At 43.7% G+C, this 24,112-nt stretch overlaps 1 protein-coding gene across 7 annotated transcripts in view; it reads right to left on the bottom strand.

Moving 5' to 3' along the window:
* Nucleotides 1-24,112, bottom strand: part of ITPR2 (inositol 1,4,5-trisphosphate receptor type 2) — a 322,485-nt gene that overhangs the window by 245,500 nt on the left and 52,873 nt on the right. For 5 of the 7 annotated variants that reach the window (XR_014555821.1, XM_083701231.1, XM_083701232.1 and 2 more), the window contains 5 exons: nucleotides 8,877-8,921; nucleotides 5,710-5,864; nucleotides 4,665-4,764; nucleotides 4,416-4,576; nucleotides 2,459-2,600 (listed from right to left, as the gene is read on the bottom strand). Coding sequence is in view for 6 of the 7 variants with exons in the window: in XM_083701231.1 (XP_083557357.1) it covers nucleotides 2,459-2,600; nucleotides 4,416-4,576; nucleotides 4,665-4,764; nucleotides 5,710-5,864; nucleotides 8,877-8,921 (603 nt within the window). In the remaining variant the exon portion in view is untranslated. The remainder of the gene's footprint in view (nucleotides 1-2,458; nucleotides 2,601-4,415; nucleotides 4,577-4,664; nucleotides 4,765-5,709; nucleotides 5,865-8,876; nucleotides 8,922-24,112) is intronic. The other 2 variants (XM_083701229.1, XM_083701230.1) reach the window with 2 other exon arrangements.

Consider the following 24,112-nt stretch of genomic DNA (forward strand, 5'->3'; position numbering starts at 1 on the left):
TGAAAGGCATAAGTGATCTAGTTAGTGAGCCAATCCAGAGAATTCTACCAATTTATTTATTTTTTAAATAATTTTTATTAACAGGCCAATCACATCACATTATTCAAATCACATTAGTTCCAAATTATACAGCCAAATTCTAAATTTTGTTGAGGGTACCCATACATCAAGCTCCGCACGAGTCCAAAATTCCGGATAACTCCAGGCATCACTTATTTTACTGCTTTAATTAGACAGTTCTATCCAGTTCGATCCGGATAGTCCTTTATTACTTTCTTTCTCATCTTGTTGTTATCATATATTCCTTTCTTTGCGATCTCTGATGATTCTCACAAGCAGACTGAAAACTGGCGTCTCTGTGTGGGTTTTGTACTGTTCAAAAACTATTTCGCTCAGGGACAGCTTCTGTTCAACGCTTCCATAAACAAAGTTAATCTTCGGTCTGTCCTTTATTTTTTCTCAGGCTAGCCAAATAAATCAAATAAATCAGGGGGCTCTGTCAGGTCAAACTTGCATTCCAGCACTCCTTCTCTTTCAAACGATCGCGATTCTCCTCCCCCCTGTCCTTCTTTCTCCGGCAAGCCTGTCTTGGCGAGACGCCATTTTTTAACTGCGTCATAAAAATTTTCCTCTTTCTCACCGTTCACCAGTTTTCTCTCCTGTTGTAATCCATCCCCACACAGTTCTTAAAATCCTGCTTATGATTAATAAAAATGTGACGATCTTATTTCTTTCTGGGGTGAAGGGTTATTAATATCACATCGTGCAAAGATGAGAAGAGTTTTTTCCTCCACCCACCCCCCTTCGTTCCAAACATACAGTGGTGCCTCGCAAGACGAAATTAATCTGTTCCGCGAGTCTCTTCGTCTTACGGTTTTTTCGTAAAGCGGCTTAGGGGCTTAGCAGCTAAGCGGCTATTAACGGCTTAGCGGCTATTAACGGCTTTAAGAAAAAGGAAAAAACCTCGCAAGAACTCGCAAGACGTTTCGTCTTGCGAAGCAAGCCCATAGGGAAATTCGTCTAGCGAAGCGACGCAAAAACCGAAAAACCCTTTTGTCTTGCGCGTTTTTCGTTTTGCGAGGCATTCGTCTTGCGGGGCACCACTGTACAGTCTCCTAGTAGTGATTCATCAGAAGATTTACTTATCCGTCCATCACTCCCGGTCACAGAGATCCATTAATCAGCAGCCTTATCTGTCGAGCTTTACTTGATGTATGTGCTTCAGCTTCATTTCCAATCACATGTTTCCAATTATAATTCCGAGCTGAAGCAACCAGCACGCGCTAATTGGAATCGGCGTCAGGAAGAGCTGACTTCACCGAGGGCTCATGCCAAGTGTTCAGCACCCCCATCTCTCGGATCAGGGGGTGCATTGTGAACACCGCTGGCAAGACAGCTCCCCCACACACATGCTGGGGGGGGGAGGGAAGGCTGCATACTTCCCATAGCAGCCCCTTAATTACCTCGTATGGGTCAGAGAGATGTTATTGTCGGCCATCTTCCAACGCGCCACCTGGTGGCCCCCCGAATTCTACCAATTTATTAATCCCTGCTGGCTTTGCTCACCAAACTCATCCAACCCTTAGTTAGGCTTTGCAGATTACAGACCTTATGCCTGCATTGAGTCTGAAACAGACCACCTAGAAACCCTCTGAAAAAGCTTCACTGCTTGGCAGCTTGATTCTGCAGACAATAAAAAATATTCAGAAAATGGAAACTGAGCTGATTGCAGAACACACTGTGAAAACGATTTTATCACTTATGTTCAGTCCTTGTCAGAGCATCTCCAGAAGGATTTTTTGGACAGCAAGTGTGATTCAGCTGCCAAAGATGATTTCAAACAATTCCCTTCAGGAAAAAATTGGTTGAAATATTTCCCTGTATATCCCAAAACAGAAGAGCAGCCTCTGCACTTCATTGTGACATTTTCATCCACATGCCTTTGTGAAGATGATTTTTCTGTTCTTTTAGATATTGAAACAAAGCAGCACAGCAGGCTGATGCTGAAAGTGAAACAAGATGTACTCTGTCTTCCACGGTGCCCAGAATCCAAAAGCTTGTGACAAACATGCAGAATCAATGTTGATATTAATAATAATAAAAGCATTTTTTTGAAATTTATAATTTTGTGCAGCTTTTTGGAAATTTGAATAACTGTTTTTTAAAAAGTTATAAGCACTTTGATTGATTTTTATTATTAAGCCCCAAAATATTATTTATAATTAATATTCAATCATTTAATTTCAATCATTTTGAAAATGCAAATAAAATAATTAGGAGAGGCAGGTTTGAAGAGATTTTTATATTACCTAAAAGGGGACATTGGGTTTAAAAAGTCTGGGAAACACTGACTAAAGGGGTCAGTTCCCCCCCCCCCCACCTTGAAGCGATATGCAAACAAGGCCACTGTATCTTTGAAGAATATGCTCCATATTAAATATTTCTATCAATTACATACCTGTGCCAATATATTTTGTTCCCTCATTAATTTTTGCCTCTCTCGGTTGGGCTTAATGACCATCACATCCAACACTTCCTGGCCATTATTGTGCACATCAGCAACAAAGAAAATGAGATCTTCCAACAGCTTGATTACAAACCTATGTTGTTTGAAGAAGTACAATACAGTGAACAAGTGTAGCTCTGTAACAAAATGTTACAGTGTGGAGTGTTTCTGTTCAGGGTTTCAACCACTCTTTCCTTTCCCGCCACCCCAAACTCCCAGCAGTCAGTCATCATTCTGCACCCTTGCATCATGTTCAGTCCACATTGGGCTATTTTGATAAATATTTTATCTCCGTTTTTCCCATTGGTTTCTGGATGCTGGGGGTGGGAGTGGGGCTCAGTAACATCAACTTATTTCATTTCTTCATTGGTATCTATGGGCAACTTTCTCTTAAGTCCCCAACGACAACAGCAAACAGCTTCTCTGTATAATGTAAGAAGTGACCTATCAAGACAATGAAATGGTTCTTTCTAACGGGTGTATGGGCGTTGTCCCAATCTCCTTGTTCTAGCCACACTATTCTATTCCTGACTCCCACCCATTTCAAATTTCCATGCCGTTCAATTATTATGGAACTGTTTTGAGGGTTACTCACACACAGTTCCAGTTTTTTGCCCCCTGCAGTTTTTTTTGTACTTGGGATTTGCTAATACTTTTCTCTTGTCCCGCAGTAGTGAGGTTTGGGCTACAGAAGCACAAGATACCTCAAATAGGTATAGATTGTTGGCATCCATCTGTCTCAAAACACAATGGAGTGTGCCTCTGGGGATGAAGTCAAACTGTTGTGTTAGCAGTGACCTCCCTGGGGCACAAGCTTGGGCAGTGTGTCTAGAGGTCCTGGGCTGCCCAGACGACAAGACACCTGCCTTTTATATATAAAAGGATAAGGATGTAGATAATATAGATAATAATGAATAATGATATTTTTCACATAACCACAACCTCCACAAACACCCCCCTTGTGACAGGCATTTTCCTTGTTTGTTATAATTATTACTGACAAAAATATATGGGGTTGTCTCTAGCATGCTGGTTCACCAGCAGACTTTTTTTTTTGCACATAGCAGAATTACCTCTTCCTCTCCTGTCCCCTCAAACTACCTACCCCACCAGCCACACACCCTCAAAATCAGCTCTAAGGTTTGAGAGGCTCTCTGGAGCAGATCTGGGGGACATGCAAGCGGAGGACAGGAAACCCATTGTTGCAGCATTACATACAATCCTCTGACTCCACAAATCTGCAGACCTTCACACCTAAGAAAAATACAATTTTCCACAACTCTTGCACTATCAGAAGCCAAGGGAATACAGAATTGACACATTGTATGCACATAAGGAAGTCAATGCACAGAAGTCTGTTGAGCCTGAAAGTGGGGCATGGGGTTGATACACTTTCCCTAATCCTCCTTGTGTTCAATACATACACATTTTTGAAAGCATAAATAGGCTCCAGGGCTGAAAAAGCACAGGGATGGGGAATCTGTGGCCCTTCATATATTGTTGGGCTGCAACTCTTCTCTTTCCTGCCCATTGGGCCATGTGGTCTGGAGGTAATGGCATTCTCCTATGGTGCAATGGGTTAATGCATCAGACTGTTAACCAGAAGGTTGGTGGTCGGAGCCCACTCAGGGACAGCTGTAAGCAGGATTCCTGCAGTGCAGGGGTTGGACTAGATGACCCTTGGTGTCCCTTCCAACTCTATAATTCTGTGATCTTAAGACTCCAGCAACACTTGGAGGGCCACAGATGCCTCATAGCTGCTGTAGCATAATAATGCTGAAATAATGCTGATCAATTATTTCCAACATCTGGTTTAGTAGTCTCTTGTGAAAGCCTGTATTAGCTGTAAGCATTTGCTTGGTATCTTTAGGTCAGGGAGGGAGGCAAAAGGTAAAAAAGGATCACTGACCTCCTTTCATTTTGAGTTACAGAGCCATTCTCCAACTTTTTAACTGTGGATGCTAAAACCTTGTTGGCATCATTAGCAAAATCCAAATCTCTAACCTCAGACAGAGGAACAGACACAATAGCAAATGCTTCCTTGTCTTCTTTCGTTTGGCAGGTCCCAATCTGTAATATTGGCAGGGGAAGAACAACCAAAATTTAATGTGAGAAAGCAGCTTTCTTTGCTTAAGTTATGTTGACTGTTGGTATTTACCTTTAACATCACAGGCCTTTCTTCATCTTTGTCTATTGGGATACTGGTACTGGTGACCCATGTGTTGGTGCACAGGTGTCTCAGTCGCACATAAGAATTTCTAAACAAAGTAAAACAACAGCTCTCAAGGAATAAATGTAAAATCATTGGAGCATCAAATGTTGTTTTCAAATCCACTGGGAAGGAATCAGCTGACAATGGGTCCAGCCCTGGTCTCCACCTGTGGTTGGAGGCTTTATGCTCAGATTAACAAGAGGAAGGAAGAAGGAAATGTGGAGCACTAGCCTACCCCTCTTCTTCCCCTGATTTCCTAGCCAGCACCAGCTACCTCCATCACAAAGAGGCAAGTAAAGGGAGGAGGTGGAGGAAGGCTAGCCTAGCATGCTCCCTTAGGAAGCACTATTGCTCTGCAGGGTCATACGGTCTTCACGCACATAATCACTCACCCCCAGAGAGAGAGAGGGGCTGGAGACACCGGCTAAGCAGGTACATGGAAGGCAACCTCTGCCTCTCTCCCAAGCACTACCTGACATTTCTTCCAAGCTTAAAATAACACCCTGAAATTGGGTTGCTGCAATGCCCCCTTATTATAGACCGGCACAGGCTCTCTCCTCCTCCACACTTCATCATGAGTTCCGGAACCCCCCGCCCCCCCCAAAAAAGCACTGGGTACACGTCTATGTACACACACACACACACACACACACACACACATATGTAAAGCACCCCTGGACGGTTAAGTCCAGTCAAAGACGACTATGGGGTTGCGGCGCTCTTCCCCCTTTTCAGGCCAAGGGAACCAATGTTTGTCCACAGATAGCTTTCCAGGTCATGTGGCCAGCAGGACTAAACCACTTCTGGCACAATGGGACATAGTAATGAGTGCCAAAGTGCACAGAAACATGATTTATCTACTTGCACTGGTGTGCTTTTGAACTGCTAGGTTGGCAGAAGCTGGAAAGAGCAACAGAACCTCACCCCATCACACAGATTTGAACTGCTGACTTTTCAGCTGGCAAGCCCACAGATACACATGCAACACTACCTTGGAACCAGGCAGTCAGCTCGCTGAAGGGTGGTAGCATCCAGTTCAAAAAGAGAGGCAATATCATTTCCATGTGGCACAGACACCAGCGTATACATAATTTTTTCCCCAGCATGTCGTTTCTTCTTTGAAATGAGAAGTTCGCTGTCTCTCTGCTGATGAAGAACAAGGACACTTTGGTTTACACAGCATCCTATTGTTAGTTCTGCAAGAATGATATATTTTTTCTTTGCAAGGTGAAGGGGGTAGGGTTACTAGAGTGAAATTGTAGGGTTACTAGCTTCTTTTCTCATATTCAAAACAGAAGGACCAACCTGCCTCAAGGATGCTGGGATGCAAGCTGCCTTTTCACACAAATAGGTCAGAGGCCAACAAAAAGTCCCTATGACAGAACATGTTATTGCTCAATGTGAGTTCCATCAGGGCTGCTGGGTGTTTGGCAGAGGAATACAGCATCAAAGCGCTTGCTTTAAAGGAGTACAAAGAGACAAAGGACAGACAGGAGGCATCGAGCATCAGGAAAGGCTGTGTTTTTTTGTCCCCACCAACAAGGGCCATCAACTTTGCAAAACAGCTTGTCCATGATATGTGCTCCATTTATATCAGTCCTTGAAATATACTCAGTTGAGTAGTAATTTCATGTTCTTTATTTCAGCTCATAACAGTGAGCAAATCCCCCCCCCCCCGAACCTCAGGCTTTACATGCATTATTTACACAATGAGTACCGTCTGATTGGTTGATTATGTTTCCCTCCTGGAGCCTGATTGGGCTGCTCCTGCAGGCCAATCAGGTTGTTGCATTCTAGGACACTACCTGCCTCTTGTTCTAGTACATAACAGTCCTACACTGCACATTTAGCTGTTGAGATGTGGCATAAGCTCAACCAGGAAGCTACTACTGTGAATACAGGTCCTAGCTAGGTATTGTGACTATGAATATCATGTGGTGTGGTATAGCCTTTCTTGGGACTGTATATATGCCCTGGAGGAGGATTCTAAACTCAAATTCTCTCCGAAGTTTTTTTTTTAATAAACTCAAAGCTACCTGCATACAGAAAAACAGCATGTCTGGATGAAGAATTTTAACCGAGTATTTTTCCTTACTTAGAATGACAGAATCGTAGGGTTAAAAGAGACCCCAAGGCTCATCTTACTACTTTTCTACATGCATTGATCTTTTGTTTTAAACTTAGAGAGACATTCAAGATTATTCTGCTCCACCAGAAATCTGCAACAGTACACTCCTGCACTGTTTCTCTGCATAAGCACGAGTGCCCCAGACTTTATAGGCTCATTCTTCGGAAAAGCTGCCTCTGAAAGCATAGTTACAGTCCTAATGTTATTTCCCTCCATGAAGACCATTAAACTGCAGTACTAACTGAACTTAAAATTAAATTTAACAACCACCAGAGTTCTAGAAACATCTGCTAAATCAAGCATAATCTGGTGTCTCTGTGTTAAAACAACTTTAGCAGCGGCTTACAAAACCAGCTTTAGGGGCCAAATCTCTCTCTCTCTCTCTCTCTCTCTCTCTCTCTCTCTCTCTCGTTCCTCTTTTGAAGTGTGCACAAACAGTGGACTCACCCCACTAACTGCCACCAATATAGCACACACCTCTCTCTGTATGCTAATTACACCAGGTTTTACAATTTAGCACAGGCTATCATGTGGGTGTCTTGTGTGAGGGAAAACTTTGTGATTACAGTCTCAGGCAGAAAATGCTCAAACAAACAAGAAAAGTTTTATTAAACAAAATGAAATTTGTGAAACAAAGTGGGTCAGGAAATGCATTCTTTCAGGTTAACTTATTTACTTTAATTAACTATAATATGTCTCCAGCTTAAACACAGTGTCTTTATTTAAACACAGTGTTTTCATTTAAACACAGTGTGTGCTTTTATTTAAAATGCATCTCTAGGTTATTTGTGGGGCATAGGAATTCGTTCATTATTTTTTCTTCAAAATATAGTCTGGCCCCCCACAAGGTCTGAGGGACAGTGGACCGGCCCCCTTCTGAAAAAGGTTGCTGACCCCTGCTATAGGGTAATGAAAATAATCCATAGCCTTAAAAGGTAAAAAAAAAAAGTCTCAGACTTTCTTGATTCTCTTTTGTGCCAGGTCTATACTGAGATCAGAAGTAGGCCCCTCTCTATAATGCAATGATGATAACCTGTGGCTTATTGTGGAAATGGTGCATCCAAAAAACTATGCAAAGGGTTAATGCTGTAGTATATAATCTTGTGATGTCATATATACTGTATACTGTATAGTTCAGTTATCAACTTAGAGTTTTAACTGTGAGAGCAGAAAATGTGTTGTGTTATGAGGCTGCCTCCTAAGAGCCAGTCTGTAAATACTAGTCACTCCGATACAAAGTCATGTAAATATATTTTAGTAACGTATTACATGCCTCTCTTGTATATTCAATCTGACAAGAGCAAGCACAGCAAGTAAAGTGATATGTTATTTTAAAACTTTGTGTGGTTTTTCTATGGGAAAAAGAGAACTGTGAAAAACAACTTCTGCACAACTCTGTAAAGTATAATTACCACACTTATTTGGGGGTCTCTCACATCAACAGCACCAGCCAGCATGGCCAATGGTCAAAGATGATGGGACGATGCCCAGCAACATCCAGATTAGCACCTCTGCTATCATGGCTTCCCAAGTCCATAATTCCCTCTTGAACTGTACCAGCCTAACACCCTCTATATATTTTTGGAGTCATGTTGTTGTTATATATTTATTTATATCCCACCTTCTTCCCTGACAGGGTCTAAAGACAGCTTACTGATAAAATATGAGCAGCTAAAAACATGGGGGAACAATAACTAAAAAAACAAACATTAATAGAATTAAAGCATATTGTGGCATTTGTTTTTAAGCCAACTCATGACACATTGTAAAATTTGTTTGGTCTGTTTATTTTGGAAAGCCATAATTATTGCCAGTTGCTTGGAGAACTTTTTGTCAGGAAAAGTTGTTGCCAGGTTTTAAAATAAATGAATAAATAGAAAGCAAAAGTCACATCAACATATATTTCTTGTCGATATTGTACACAGTTTGTTTCTACAACCCAAATGTCACAGGCACTTTCTTTCTAATTAGATCAGATTATGTAAGGGAGCATTTCACCACATTTTATTTAAAGAAGCAGTTGCACTTACCAAAGCCTTTTCCCCATTACTACCATCTGGATAGTGTGGATTAAGCTGTAAAAAGAAAGCACTTTTAATAAAATTTTGAAAAAAGGGAGGTTGATCTTAAACTGCATATGTTATGTATGTTCAAAAGGCCATGAATATTGTTCCACATGCACTTAAGGCTTTTCAACTTTCCTTTCCCACCACAAACCCACCTCCTGACCAACAGCATGCCTGTCTTGCCTGAATTAACTCCCAGTCTCTTAGTCTACATCTAGACTATTGCAGCATTTCTGGAACCTGTTCACCAGGTAGGACCAAAACCAGCACAGAACTGTGCCATCCAGGGATCCAATCCAGCAGATGTATACCATAGTCAATGGTATAAAAAGCCACCAAGAGGTCTGACAGAAGAGGGATGCAGTTCTCCTGTCCAGTTCCAATCATAGTTCTACCATAGTTCTACCAAACCAATTTCAGTCCTAAAGTCTGACTGAAATGCATCTAGATAATCTGTATAATCCAAACCACCTAGAGGTGGGTCACCACCCACTCAAGCGCCTTGCCCCCCCCCAAAAAAGAGGATGGAAACTGGTCCAGGTGGTAGGAGGGTTCTTTTTAGCAGTGGTTTCACATTTTTCACCCCCTCTACAATTCCTTCCTTAAAGTTTTAGTGAACAAGAGTAGGAAAGGTCAAGTTTACATGTGGCTGGCCTCAAAGTTCCTGCCCATATTCTCAGGCTAAACAAACTGAAAGATATGCTTCACAACAAGACAAGCAGATATTTTAGGCACATCCACAGACACAACAATTTATCTGTAGTCCAATCTGCAAAGTGTGGCACAAATTGGCCACAGTGAGCCACTGAGACTTTTTCTAAACCTCATGTCCTGACAGATCTAGTATTAACTAAGTCAGGGCCATGGTTGTCACGACAACCACAAACTGCTGAAATGTTCCCTTAAGGAACCTCAACATTAATGTTGAAATTTTAAAGAACAGTAAGGAGGGAGCAGTAAGGGGACGCAGGTGGCGCTGTGGGTTAAAGCCTCAGCGCCTAGGACTTGCCGATCGAAAGGTCGGCGGTTCGAATCCCTGCGGCGGGGTGCGCTCCCGCTGCTCGGTCCCAGCGCCTGCCAACCTAGCAGTTCGAAAGCACCTCCAGGTGCAAGTAGATAAATAGGGACCGCTTACCAGCGGGAAGGTAAACGGCGTTTCCGTGTGCGGCTCTGGCTCGCCAGATGCAGCTTTGTCACGCTGGCCACGTGACCCGGAAGTGTCTCCAGACAGCGCTGGCCCCTGGCCTCTTGAGTGAGATGGGCGCACAACCCCAGAGTCTGTCAAGACTGGCCCATACGGGCAGGGGTACCTTTACCTTTACCTTTAAGGAGGGAGAAGCCCAACATCACCTCAGAGAGGAAGAATATTGAGCAGTGGGCTATATGTACATCAAGAGGACCCCAAGGCTGACTGGTAGACAGGACACCTAGAGAGAAGAATGGCTTTATTCTACCTCCCCAACTTGCAGGATGCAACACTCAGAAATTGGGGGTGGCGTTGGGAGAGGTTAACACTTTTTAACTTGTCTGTCCATATTTCTGTCACACACAAGTTAGGTTAGCATGCTTATCCAGAATCAAATGAATCCAAACCTAAAGTCTCCAGAATAGTCAAGGATGAGAAAAATAACATCCTTTTAGCCCATCTTCCACACAGCTCCTGTCCTTTTCTGACCACCACATTCATACCTGTGGTCTGAGAAGTGGAATGCAGAAGACATAGTTCAGAGACCCAGCACTTTTCTGAAACCTCTGAAGCTTCAAAGTGTCTATTAACAAATAGTTAGCATGCTATATTGTTATATGAGGAATGTGTCGTTTCCCCCTCCACACACACTCACACACCACAGAAACACACACTCTCACACATACACACATGCAGGAGAGAAACCAATAAATAAAGTCATATTTTGCTCAGCAATGCACTGCACACGCACATTTCTATGTAGAGCTGAAATGAATGTCTCTTGCTACTTCTTGAGATGCTCACTGCACACATTCAGCACTTGTCTCAGCTTTTCACTGGTTCCTGTATACTTTGGGCCACAAATCCACTGATTTGCTTAATCAGTTGCTTAAAGTTCTAGAGGGAGTGATAAACACAGTTTCTTTTTTTATAGCAAAAATTTAAAGATCTTTTACAAGTATTTCCGCCTCCAGTCATACAGCTTATCATAATGAAGGCAAGTATCTAACTAAAGAGCGGGGTCTTTAAAAAAAAAAAAAAAAAATTCCAGGCCATCTAGAACAGCTGGTTCTAATTTGTAAACATAACTAGTTCATAAGGTTAATTCAATAGTTTTGGACCCAAGCAATATAATAATAATAACAACAACAACAACAATAACAATAACAACATTTTATTTATATCCCACCCTCCCCAGCCGAAGCCGGGCTCAGAGCAGCTAACAACAATAAAAGTAACACAGCATTCTAAAATCAATTCATTCTGAAATCAATTCAAAATCAAATTAATAGCAACAATTGGGCTAGAGTTCTGTGAGGATTACCAAAGGAGGGGGTCAGGCTGTGCCCTGGCCAAAGGCCTGGTGGAACAGCTCTGTCTTGCAGGCCCTGCGGAAAGATTTCAAGTCCTGCAGGGCTCTAGTCTCTTGTGACAGAGCACTCACACACCAGATCGGGGCCACAGCCGAAAAAGCCCTGGCTCTGGTTGAGGCCAGCCTAACCTCCCTGTGGCCCGGGACCTCCAAGATGTTTTTGTTTGAAGACCGTAAGGTCATCCGTGGAACATACCAGGAGAGGCGGTCCCATAGGTACGAGGGTCCTAGGCCATATAGGGCTTTAAAGGTTAAAACCAGCACCTTAAACCTGATCCGGTACTCCACCGGGCACCAGTGAATGTGATCCAATGGCAAGTAAGGAGTCTCACCGCAGCATTCTGCACCCGCTGGAGTTTCTGGGTCAGTCTCAAGGGCAGCCCCACATAGAATAGTACTGAATAGTAACAAGCAGTATTACAAAGTGATGAATAGCCACACTGAGTCAATGGATTCAGAAGTGTACCTTAATATTCAACTCAAGGAAAGCAAAATGTACAAAAAATTGCTTTAAGTTTTACCCTCATACTACCATACTACCCCCTCACAACTGCTTTACCTTCATTTTAGTATCCAACAACAAAGGAATACAGTGAATAGAATCCAATCAAACACAACTCTGTAAGCATGCAATAAAAGTATTACAAATTGTATTGAGCTTTCAGTGTATTTTATAAGACTCAAAATAATACCAGCACAAAGCATATAAGTACAGTCACGAGGAATTTGAAAAAATATATACAGTCTTGTGAATAGCTATTCAATATAACTGAGATCAAGAGTTCAACTATGTAGTACATTTTGTAGATAAAACTGTGTACACAGAGGATTCCAGCCAACGAGACACCTAGGTAAGGTCTTTGTTTCATCTGCCTTGTTCAGGTCGGTCCAGATATATTTAATGCATTATACTAGGATCTGAGTGCCCATGCAAGTCAGGAGCTGAACCAATTATGAACACAAACTTCACAGTTTAACTATATCTGAGGATGCCCTTCCTGAATCCCAAAATGGTTTTTGATCTTCTAGGGGGACAGTGGGTATGATTTTCACAGCTCAACAGCCTCAAGAAAAGTGCAGAGAGCAAAATCAACCCCTGTATATGCCATTTATTGACCTAAGACCTTTGATACTGTAAATTATACTGCCTTGTGGACTGTCCTGCTGAAAATCGGCTGCCCAGATAAATTTGTGAACATCCTTCGGCTCCGCCATGATAACAATGACTCGCAAAATGAACCATTAACAGTAGGATCAGGCATTAAACAAGGATGTATTATCACCTCAGTTCTATTATCTTCATCATCATGATCCTACACATTGTCGAAGGGAAACTCCCCTCCAGAGTGGAAATCATATATTGAACAGATGGAAACCTCTTTAATCTGAGCAGGCTGAAAGCAAAGAGTAGGGTTACCGTAACTTCCGTCATAGAACTTCAGTATGCTGATGACAAAGTAGTGTGTGCACACTCAGAGGATGACCGCCAAACCATCCTAAATGTCTTCACAGAAGCTTACAGAAAGCTTAGCCTATCACTCAATATCCAAAAAACCAAAGTGCTGCACATTTAATGGTGTACCAGGAGGACTCCCCTGAGTGAGTGCTTGAGGGCCCTGCTCTTGCCACTTACCATCTGGCCCAGGGCGGGGCCTGAAGCCTCACAAGGACTGCTTGGTGCTTGCTGCCTGCTGCCCAGGAGGACTCCCCTGAGTGAGTGCCTGAGGGCCCTGCTCCTTCCTGCCACTTACCACCTGGCCCAGGGCGGGGCCTGACAGGCCTCACTAGGACAGTGTTACTGCAGGAGGGGCACAGATTGTTTTTAAAATGTTTTTTAAAAAATTCTTTTGGATTTTTTGTATGTGGGGGGTGGGGGTGGGATGGATGTTTGGTTGGGTTTGGGGAATTATTTTTTTTATTTTGATGTTTTTGTAATTTTTACATTTTTTTGTTTGTATTGTTTTATTGGTTTTGTTTGTTTGTATAAGTTGTTATTTTGTTCTTAGGGGGAGGGGTCAGGGCGGCCGGGGAGTGGGCCCCAGCCCACAAAATGGCTGGGGCATGTTCCACAGGGGGGAATGCACTGGGACAACCAATCTCAGTGATCACGGGTAGGAGGAGGAGTTACGCTAAGACCAGACCATGTCATTCCAGAGGAGGCAGGTTTAGTCGTTGTCTGAGGACTATTCCTGCCTCCGGGTCTGGTCCTGACCAGATGGATACTAGAATCAGCAAGGGATACCCACATGACCTGAAGGTGCTGCTGTGCAATGCCAGGTCAATGATTCATAAGACCACTGCCATCCATGACTTGATCATGGATGGAGGACTTGACCTGGCATGTTTAACAGAGACTTGGTTGGATGAAGCAGATGGGCCTGTCCTTGCCGCTGCTTGTCCACCAGGTTTCTCTTACACACAGCAACCCAGGTCATGTGGGCGGGGAGGGGGGGTTGCAGTGATTTTTAGAAAGTCATTAGTTTGCACCAGGCGTCCTATTGGGAAAAGCCAGTTTTCTGAGTGCATGTTCTGGAAGTTGGGCAATAGGGGCAGTACAGGATTCCTTCTGGTGTACCGACCTCCCCGCTACACCAAGGATTCCCTGCCCGAGCTGCTTCAGGTCGTGGCGGATGTTCTCCTGGAGACACCTAGCTTGGTCGTCCTAGGGGATTTTAACATCCATGCCGACACGACCTTACAAGGGGCAGCTCGGGACTTCGTGGAAAGCATGGCCTCCATGGGGCTGTCCCTGAATAAGTCTGGCCCAACCCATAGCCGTGGACATGCCTTGGACCTGGTGTTTACCTCTACAGATGTTGGTGATCTGACACTAAGTAAAAGTGAAGCAAAAGAAGTGCCATGGTCAGATCACTTCCTGGTGCAACTGGACTTCTCTGCGACCCATCCCCTCTGCAGGGAGGTGGGACCAATTCGGATGGTCCGCCCCCGCCACTTAATGGATCCAAATGGTTTCCAGAGAGTGGTAGGGGATGCTTTATCCCATGTTGATGGCCTTTCAGCTGATTCCCTGGTGGCCCGCTGGAATGCGGAGTTAACCAGGGCTATTGACTGTTTGGCTCCGAAGCGCCCTCTCCGATTGCATGGAGCCCGGAGAGCCCCGTGGTTTTCCACGGATCTGAGGGCAATGAAACAATCGTTGAGACGGCTAGAGCGCCGGTGGCGGATAACTCATTCCGAATCTGACCGGACACAGGTTAGAGCTCAACGTCGAGCCTACCAAGTGGCGATAGCGACGGCGAAGAAGACTTTCTTCACCGCCTCTATTGCATCTGCAGAAAACAGCAGCAGGAGACTTTTTCAGGTGGTTCACAATTTAGCGGAACCACCTGTAACATCGGGGCCCAGTACGGGCCACATATTCTCCTGCAATGATTTTGCAAAGTTTTTTGCAGATAAAATCGCTCAGATTTGGGAAGAAGTAGACTCCACCGTGGGAGCAGGGCCAGGGCGGGAGAGTGCTAGAGTTCTGTCTAGTCAAGTTGAGTGGGATCAATTCCAATCTGTTACCTCCGAGGATGTGGACAGGCTGCTTGGACGAGTGAAACCAACCACCTGTCTCCTGGATCCTTGCCCATCCTGGCTTATAAAAGCTAGCCGGGAAGGACTGGGCGATGGGCTTCGTGGGGTGGTGAATGCTTCCCTCCATGAGGGAGCCTTCCCAGACCCACTGAAAGAGGCGGTTATTAAACCGCTTCTTAAAAAAACATCTTTAGATGTGGCCACAATGGCCAACTATCGCCCAGTCTCAAATCTTCCATTCTTGGGCAAGGTGATAGAGCGAGCGGTTGCCGAACAACTCCAGGCACGCCTGGAAGAAGCGGACCATTTGGATCCCTTCCAGTCGGGATTCAGGCCTCATCATGGGACTGAAACTGCCTTGGTCGCACTGGTTGATGATCTCCGGCGGGCTAGGGACAAAGGTGAGAGCTGTTTCCTAGTTCTGCTGGATCTCTCAGCGGCGTTTGATACCATCGACCATAACATCCTTCTGGACCGTCTTGAGGGGCTGGGAGCTGGGGGCACTGTCCTACAGTGGTTCCGCTCCTTCCTCCTGGGCCGTGTTCAGAAAGTGTTGGTGGGGGATGAGTGTTCAGACCCCTGGGCTCTCACTTGTGGGGTGCCTCAGGGTTCTGTCCTCTCCCCCATGCTTTTCAACATTTACATGCAGCCGCTGGGAGAGATCATCAGGAGGTTTGGGCTGGGTGTTCATCAGTATGCAGATGATACCCAGCTCTACCTCTCTTTTAAATCAGAACCAGTGAGGGAAGTGAAGGTCCTGTGTGAGTGTCTGGAGGCGGTTGGAGGATGGATGGCGGCTAACAGATTGAGGTTGAATCCTGACAAGACAGAAGTACTGTTTTTGGGGGACAGGAGGCGGGCAGGTGTGGAGGATTCCCTGGTCCTGAATGGGGTAACTGTGCCCCTGAAGGACTAGGTGCGCAGCCTGGGAGTCATTTTGGACTCACAGCTGTCCATGGAGGCACAGGTCAAATCTGTGTCCAGGGCAGCTGTTTACCAGCTCCATCTGGTACGTAGGCTAAGACCCTATCTGCCTGCGGACTGTCTCACCAGAGTGGTGCATGCTCTGGTTATCTCCCGCTTGGACTACTGCAATGCACTCTATGTGGGGCTACCTTTGAAGGTGACTCGGAAACTACAACTAATCCAGAATGCGGCAGCTAGACTGGTGACTGGGAGCGGCCGCCGAGACCATATAACACCGGTCTTGAAATACCTACATTGGCTCCCAGTATGTTTCCGAGCACAATTCAAAGTGTTGGTGCTGACCTTTAAAGCCCTAAACGGCCTCGGTCCAGTATACCTGAAGGAGCGTCTCCACCCCCATCATTCTGCCCGGACGCTGAGGTCCAGCGCCGAGGGCCTTCTGGCAGTTCCCTCATTGCGAGAAGCAAAGCTACAGGGAACCAGGCAGAGGGCCTTCTCGGTAGTGGCGCCCGCCCTGTGGAACGCCCTTCCAGCAGATGTCAAAGCGATAAACAACTACCTGACATTCAGAAGACATCTTAAGGCAGCCCTGTTCAGGGAAGTGTTTAACGTGTGATTTTACTGTATTTTTTGTTTTTATGGAAGCCGCCCAGAGTGGCTGGGGAGGCCCAGCCAGATGGGCGGGGTATAAATAATAAATTATTATTATTATTATTATTATTATTATTATTATTATTATTATTAATGGTGTACCATTGGAAAGTGTCAATCACTTTTCCTACCTGGGCAGTTGTCTTTCCACAAGGGCCAACACTGATGTCATAATCCAGAATCACCTGAGCTCTGTGAGTGCAACTTTCTCCCAATTGAAGCGCAGAGTTTTTGAGGACCGGGACATTTGCAGGGAAACCAAAATCTTTGTTTACAAACTACTGTACTATGAACTTTACTGTATGCTTGTGGAGCATGGACCACTTATAAATGCCATCTCCAATTCCTCAAAAGATTCCATCAATTGTGTATCCAAAAAAATTACACATCACTTGGGAAGACAGGCGAACTAATGCCAGTACTGAAAGAAGCAAAGATCACCAATGTTGAAGCAATGATTATTCAACATCAACTTTGTTGGGCTGGTCATTTAGTTTGGATGCCTATCATCTGCCAAAGCAACTACTCTATTCTCAACTCAAGAATGGAAATTGAAATACCGGTGGACAACAAAAGAGGTTTAAAGATGCTCTCAAGGCAAATCTTTAAAAATTTAGTATAAGCACTGATAACTAGGGAACACTGGCCTACAAATGCTCCAACTGGAGAACAGCCTTTACCAAAGGTGTCTTGGACTTTGAAGAAGCACAAACTCAGGGCAAAAAGGAGAAACATGCTAAGTGGAAGGCACGTTTGGCAAACTGTCACTGTGAACAACTCCCACTCGGAAACCTATGTCCCCAATGTGGAAGAATGTGTGGATCCAGAATTGGCCTCCACAGTCACTTACAGACACACTGTTAAGATTGTATTCATGGAAGACAATCTTACTTGGCTGCAAGTTTTCTGTGAACCGCCCAGAGACCTCCGCGTATAGGGCGGTATATAAACTCAATAAAGAACAACAGCACGAGTGATCGGCGAAGAATAAGATTTTCAGTCATAATATTAATTGTACGCATATTGTACTTTCATTGCATACAGAGTTGTGTTTGATTACCTTCATCTAACATAAGGTTTAAGAACAGTTACTTAACATGCCAGCCTGAAAATACCAGCTTCTAGTTCTGATAAACAGCAAACATGGTAGCAACCCTGGTTCTGGGCTGTACCACTTCAGACTGCAGACAATTGCTGACATGAATATGGACTTTAATTTTTGTACCTTGAATGGAGGAGCATTCAGTCACATAAGTTCCTCTCCACCTCCCCCAGCAGAGTTTAATGGTAGAAGCCAAAAATGAATTTATCCACTTTGTGAAAAATGAATTTATCCAGAAGGCCTTAAGAGAGCAAACATCTGCCTAACTTAAAAGAGAGAAAGAGACTCTGGCAATGTTACCACTTGACTATGCTACCACTCAGTGGATTTGTAACTGGCTGACTGACCGAACCCAAAGGGTGCTCATCAATGGTTCCTCTTCATCCTGGAGAAGAGTGACTAGTGGTGTGCCACAGGGTTCTGTCTTGGGCCCGGTCTTATTCAACATCTTTATCAATGACTTGGATGATGGACTCAAGGGCATCCTGATCAAATTTGCAGATGACACCAAACTGGAGGGGTGGCTAACACCCCAGAGGACAGGATCACACTTCAAAACGACCTTGACAGATTAGAGAACTGGGCCAAAACAAACAAGATGAATTTTAACAGGGAGAAATGTAAAGTATTGCACTTGGGCAAAAAAAATGAGAGGCACAAATACAAGATGGGTGACACCTGGCTTGAGAGCAGTACGTGTGAAAAGGATCTAGGAGTCTTGGTTGACCACAAACTTGACATGAGCCAACAGTGTGACGCGGCAGCTAAAAAAGCCCATGCAATTCTGGGCTGCATCAATAGGAGTATAGCATCTAGATCAAGGGAAGTAGTAGTGCCAATGTATTCTGCTCTGGTCAGACATCACCTGGAGTACTGTGTCCAGTTCTGGGCACCACAGTTTAAGAAGGACACTGACAAACTGGAACGTGTCCAGAGGAGGGCAACCAAAATGGTCAAAGGCCTGGAAATGATGCCTTATGAGGAACGGCTAAGGGAGCTGGGCATGTTTAGCCTGGAGAAGAGGAGGTTAGGGGGTGATATGATAGCCATGTTCAAATATATCAAAGGATGTCACATAGAGGAGGGAGAAAGGTTGTTTTCTGCTGCTCCAGAGAAGCGGACATGGAGCAATGGATTCAAACTACAAGAAGATTCCACCTAAACATTAGGAAGAACTTCCTGACAGTAAGAGCTGTTCGACAGTGGAATTTGCTGCCAAGGAGTGTGGTGGAGTCTCCTTCTTTGGAGGTCTTTAAGCAGAGGCTTGACAACCATATGTCAGGAGTGCTCTGATGGTGTTTCCTGCTTGGCAGGGGGTTGGACTCAATGGCCCTTGTGGTCTCTTCCAACTCTATGATTCTATGATTCTAATGTTCTGTCTCTTTAACATGGTTAAGACATGGGGAGTTGGGTCTGGGATTATGGACTGACTCCTGCAGCCCCTCTCCCTCTATCACCCAGCAACTTCCTCTCAGCTCACTTTGTTGCCTTTCAAAGGACTTGTAAAGAAAAAAACACACACTTCAAAAATAATACTATTCCTCTAAATGAGAAGAATGCAGTTGAGGTATATGGCAGGGTATTTTAGAACAGCCAAAAGGTTCCTTTTTTGAAGTCACAATGACCTTGAATACACTTTGCCTTCAAAAGACAGACAAATTCTATTCTATAAAAACTCACTTATATTGACCAGTTTTTGCTCAGTGAAATGTTAACAACTGGCTTACTACTAGGAATCAATATGAAATTACTATGAGGTCATCAATGAAAGGATCCCACTTGGGAGCGGGGGGGGGGAGGAGTTTCAGTGAATTTAGTGCTCAGTCACAAATGCACAGCACTCAATCAACATAGCTAAGACACACAATAATTTATAACAATAATAACAAACATGCACACACACGTTTCCAAGCTTTTCCTCTTCATTAGGTTGGCATTGTTCATTGCTAATAGTACCCTGATTAGTTTTCAGTTCTCTCAAAAGACTTAACTTGTAGTCAAACGTTTATAGGTCCTAAAAGAAATGCTGCAACCATATTATCACATTGAGGCATGCCAATCATGTCGAAACGGAGATTCAGTTTGCCCAAGTCTCCAAGAGCTGATGAGAAAACTGTGAGCTGTGGTGCAGGAAAGTAAATCTTATCTCAGCCCTGAGCTCATGAAGTGGCAAGCCACTAAAATTCAACCAGCCACCACAATAAGGAGACAAGAATACTAGTCTCCCTGGGACTTCTGGGGGAACCATGAATGGCGACGGAGTGAAGAGCCTTAACCACCAGGGAAGGCTCATTCATCAAGAGGGGTTTAGGGGAGAGAACAAGGGGGCTGTGCACCCCAAAAGAAGCTCAAAAGGAAATTTTGAGTGGTGAAGTTTTAGGCAGCACCAGAAGCAAACTCTCCTGTCTGCCCCCCCTCCCCCGAGCCGAAAGACAAGGCGGGAGGGGACAGGATTTAGACGCGGCATGAAGAAAAACTCCATCAACTCCCTGATGAGAAGCCTAAAACTCCGGCCTGGATGTGGTAACCTTCTCCATATAATTTAAAGCCCGTATTGCATAAAACAACTTTAATTGGACTTAATTGGAAAGTAGAATAATTGGGCTGTGAAGAGAGAAATTTAAGGAGGTCCACCCCTTCCTGGTGTAAGCTACCCTGCATGGGGACAATTTACAGGTAGTGATAACATTAAAAGAACTTTATAATTGGTAAATATCCAACTAATTTTTTACAGTAAAGATAAAGTAGAAGACTGAAAAGACTGGAAGAATAAGTTACAGTGTGCAAGGACAGAAGAGAATCCTGCCTCCCGGTAAAGAAGGGAGGCGAGAGGACATTTTAATCTTCGCTCTGATTTCTACGGGAACTCTTGCCGAACGAAAGTATTAATAGACAGAGAGAGTGAGGGACATTGTCCGTAAGTTTTCTTATATTTAAAAGTTTGGGAAGTGAAATGAACAGTGTGTTTTGTTAGAATTTCCAGCAGAAAGTGACTTTTAAAACAATGGCTATAAGGTTAAAGCCGTGTGGCTACAGACACTAAGTTTCAGTGTAAAACATTGTTTCCTTTTTCCTGTGCAATTGTGTTTAAGGAGAAAAGCCAATGCAATTCTGGGCTGCATCAATAGGAGTATAGCATCTAGATCAAGGCAAGTAATAGTGCCACTGTATTCTGCTCTGGTCAGACCTCACCTGGAGTACTGTGTCCAGTTCTGGGCACCACAGTTCAAGAAGGACACTGACAAACTGGAACGTGTCCAGAGGAGGGCAACCAAAATGGTCAAAGGCCTGGAAACGATGCCTTATGAGGAACGGCTAAGGGAGCTGGGCATGTTTAGCCTGGAGAAGAGGAGGAGGTTAAGGGGTGATATGATAGCCATGTTCAAATATATAAAAGGATGTCACATAGAGGAGGGAGAAAGGTTGTTTTCTGCTGCTCCAGAGAAGCGGACACGGAGCAATGGATCCAAACTACAAGAAAGAAGATTTCACCTAAACGTTAGGAAGAACTTCCTGACAGTAAGAGCTGTTCGACAGTGGAATTTGTTGCCAAGGAGTGTGGTGGAGTCTCCTTCTTTGGAGGTCTTTAAGCAGAGGCTTGACAACCATATGTCAGGAGTGCTCTGATGGGGTTTCCTGCTTGGCAGGGGGTTGGACTCGATGGCCATTGTGGTCTCTTCCAACTCTATGATTCTATGATTCTATGAATCGGCAAAAAGTGGATTAGACTCAATTGGGAATGGAAGTACAATGGTACCTTTGTTTACAACCATAATCCGTTCCGGAGGTCCAGTTGTAAATCAATACAGGTTGTAACCCAAGGCGCGCTTTCGCCAATGCGGCCTCCCAAAAAATTTTGTTCGTAATCCAAAAAAAATAGGTTGTAATAAAAAAAATGGACATGCACTTCCGAGTTTGACATGGTTGTAATCCAAAACAGTTGTAATCCAAAGTGGTTGCAAACCAAGGTACCACTGTACTATTTTTCTTTTCCTTTTTGTTTCTGGTAATACATTGTCCTGTTTGGTGGAGATACCTCCAGTTCCCCCATTTCCCAGCAAATGGGGGGGGGGGATTGGATTAGGCATAAAAGAACTGAAGATAATATTTTGTATATTTCCTGCTTGATATACCTGAGGTCCAGAGGGGATTTCTAAACAATTTTATTAGAAATTCAATTTATGCTCTTTGGGAAAAATATAAGAATTTATTAGAGAATAAAACCCCATGGTGGCTAAGAAGTGTGCATGCACATGAAAGCTCATACCAATAACAAACTTAGTTGGTCTCTAAGGTGCTATTGGAAGGATTTTTTTTATTTTGTTTCGACTACGGCAGACCAACAAGGCTACCTACCTGCAACCATTAGAAGTGTTGTCAGTTAAAAAAATAAATATGGGAAAAGAATGGGCAATGTATAGAGAGTTGTTAACTGAGGAGGAAAATCAATTGAAAGTAAAAAAGTTTGAAGACATAAGACATCTGTTAACTGATTGGCGCCAATATCATCAACTAAATGACATCTTTAGGTTGGATAAAGGAGTCAGTTTTGGTAAAGAATTTTTGAGATTGCAGAAAGAATTGTTGGAAAATAATGAAAAAGTTCTGTCAAAAATCTATAAATTGTTGCTGGAATGGGAAACAAAAGATGTGGAAGTAAAATCTGTAATGATACACTGGGCAAAAGATGTGGGATATAATATACAATTTGCTTCATGGGAGAAGTTATGGAATGAGGATTTAAAATTTACAGCCTGTTGTACGTTAAAAGAGAACTATATGAAAATGATGTATAGATGGGATTTGACTCCTACAAGATTAGTGAAAATTTATAAGAACATATGTTGGAAATGTAAAGTTAAAGAGGGTACAGGTCCACATCATATGTGGTGGACCTGTAAAATAGCTAAGGCCTTCTGGGAAATGATTTATAATGAACTGAAAAAAATGTTGAAAATAACTTTTGATTTTAAAAAACACCAGAGGCCTTTCTATTAGGTATAATAGGAGAAGAATTACCGAATGATAAGAAAATACTGTTTTAGTATTCAGGGGCATAGGAAAGTGGGTGCAGTGGGTGCTGTCCACCCAGGTGTCACCTCTGAAAGGGGTGACAAAATGGTTTACAGCACTCAACGTCTATGGCTTTGGTGCGTGCTGTATTCCCGCTGCAGAAACGGTCCGCCCGCTGGCTCCCCCTCAGCGGTGGCAGGCAGACTCATCACAATGCACGCAATAGCTCAACAACATTGGCTGGCTCCCCCCCCCCCCAAAAAAAAACATGAAACAAAGTCAAACCATTTTTGCAGGCAAAAAAAATTAATAAATGGGGGGGTGACAAAAAATTTTCTGCACTGGGTACCACCTGACCTTGCTACTCCACTGTATGTATGCAACGACAGTGACAAGAATACTATTTGCCCAGGGATGGAAAGAAGAAAGAGCCCTATTGAAGGAAGAATGGCTATTGAAGATGATGGGTTGGCTGACGGGGAATTTAATAGAGAATGGCATAACTTTATAGAATATATTAAAGAACGCTGTGAAAATCTAAAAACGTTAGCAGGATTGACATAGCACTTGTAATTTAAAATAACAAAGGATAAAAATGAAGTACAGTAATTTGGATAAATGCAATTAGATTTAGTTTAAAAAGGAAGATAAATTTTGGAAGCCAAGGAGGGGTGGAGGGAAGTCCAGGGGTTCAGGGAACCCCATAAAGGTACCGATATGAAGTATGGTTTAATGTAAACAAGTGTGTGTGTGTAAAAAGATTTTTTTTCTTTTTGAAACTGAAAATTAATTTAAAAATAAAAAGAATACTAGCCTTTCTAAAGGGTTGCTGTAAACTTTACAGCATTTTATACAAAGTGCTTTGGATACTGTGCAGGGGTGGTTAACTTTTCTTGACTTGGGGGCCACATTAACCATTAGACCTCCAGGGGGACCATGACAGTGGTGGGATGTGGCTACCTCCCTCACTTTTGTTTGCTACACACACACACACACTGATCTGTGTGGATCATTTAAGATAGGGAAATACCTCCTGCTTTTAAACACACCAGTGCTCCCCCTATTTTCTTTTGTGACTGTGACCAAAACTGGTAGGGAATTTGAAGAGCAGAAAGAAATGGGTGGGGGAGGGCTTATCTGGCCTTGGGGTAGAATACTAGTAGTAAATGGTAATATAGTGATGGACCACTGGCCAATTCCCAGTGGACCACCTAGTGCCTGCTTGGATTCTTGCCAGATATGCTTGAAGGGTCATTACTTAGTGATCAGGATATCTGCTCTGCATGCAGAAGGCCCCAGGTTCAATCCTTGGCCTCTGCAGATAAGAGTGGGAACATCCCCTGCCTGAAACCCTGGAGAGCCTCTGCTGAGCTAGGATGTTCTTGCACAATATAAGGAAATTTCCTGCC

This window comes from Podarcis gaigeae, assembly GCF_964106915.1.
Source record: "Podarcis gaigeae genome assembly, chromosome: 10".
NCBI classification, from domain to species: Eukaryota; Metazoa; Chordata; class Lepidosauria; order Squamata; family Lacertidae; genus Podarcis; species Podarcis gaigeae.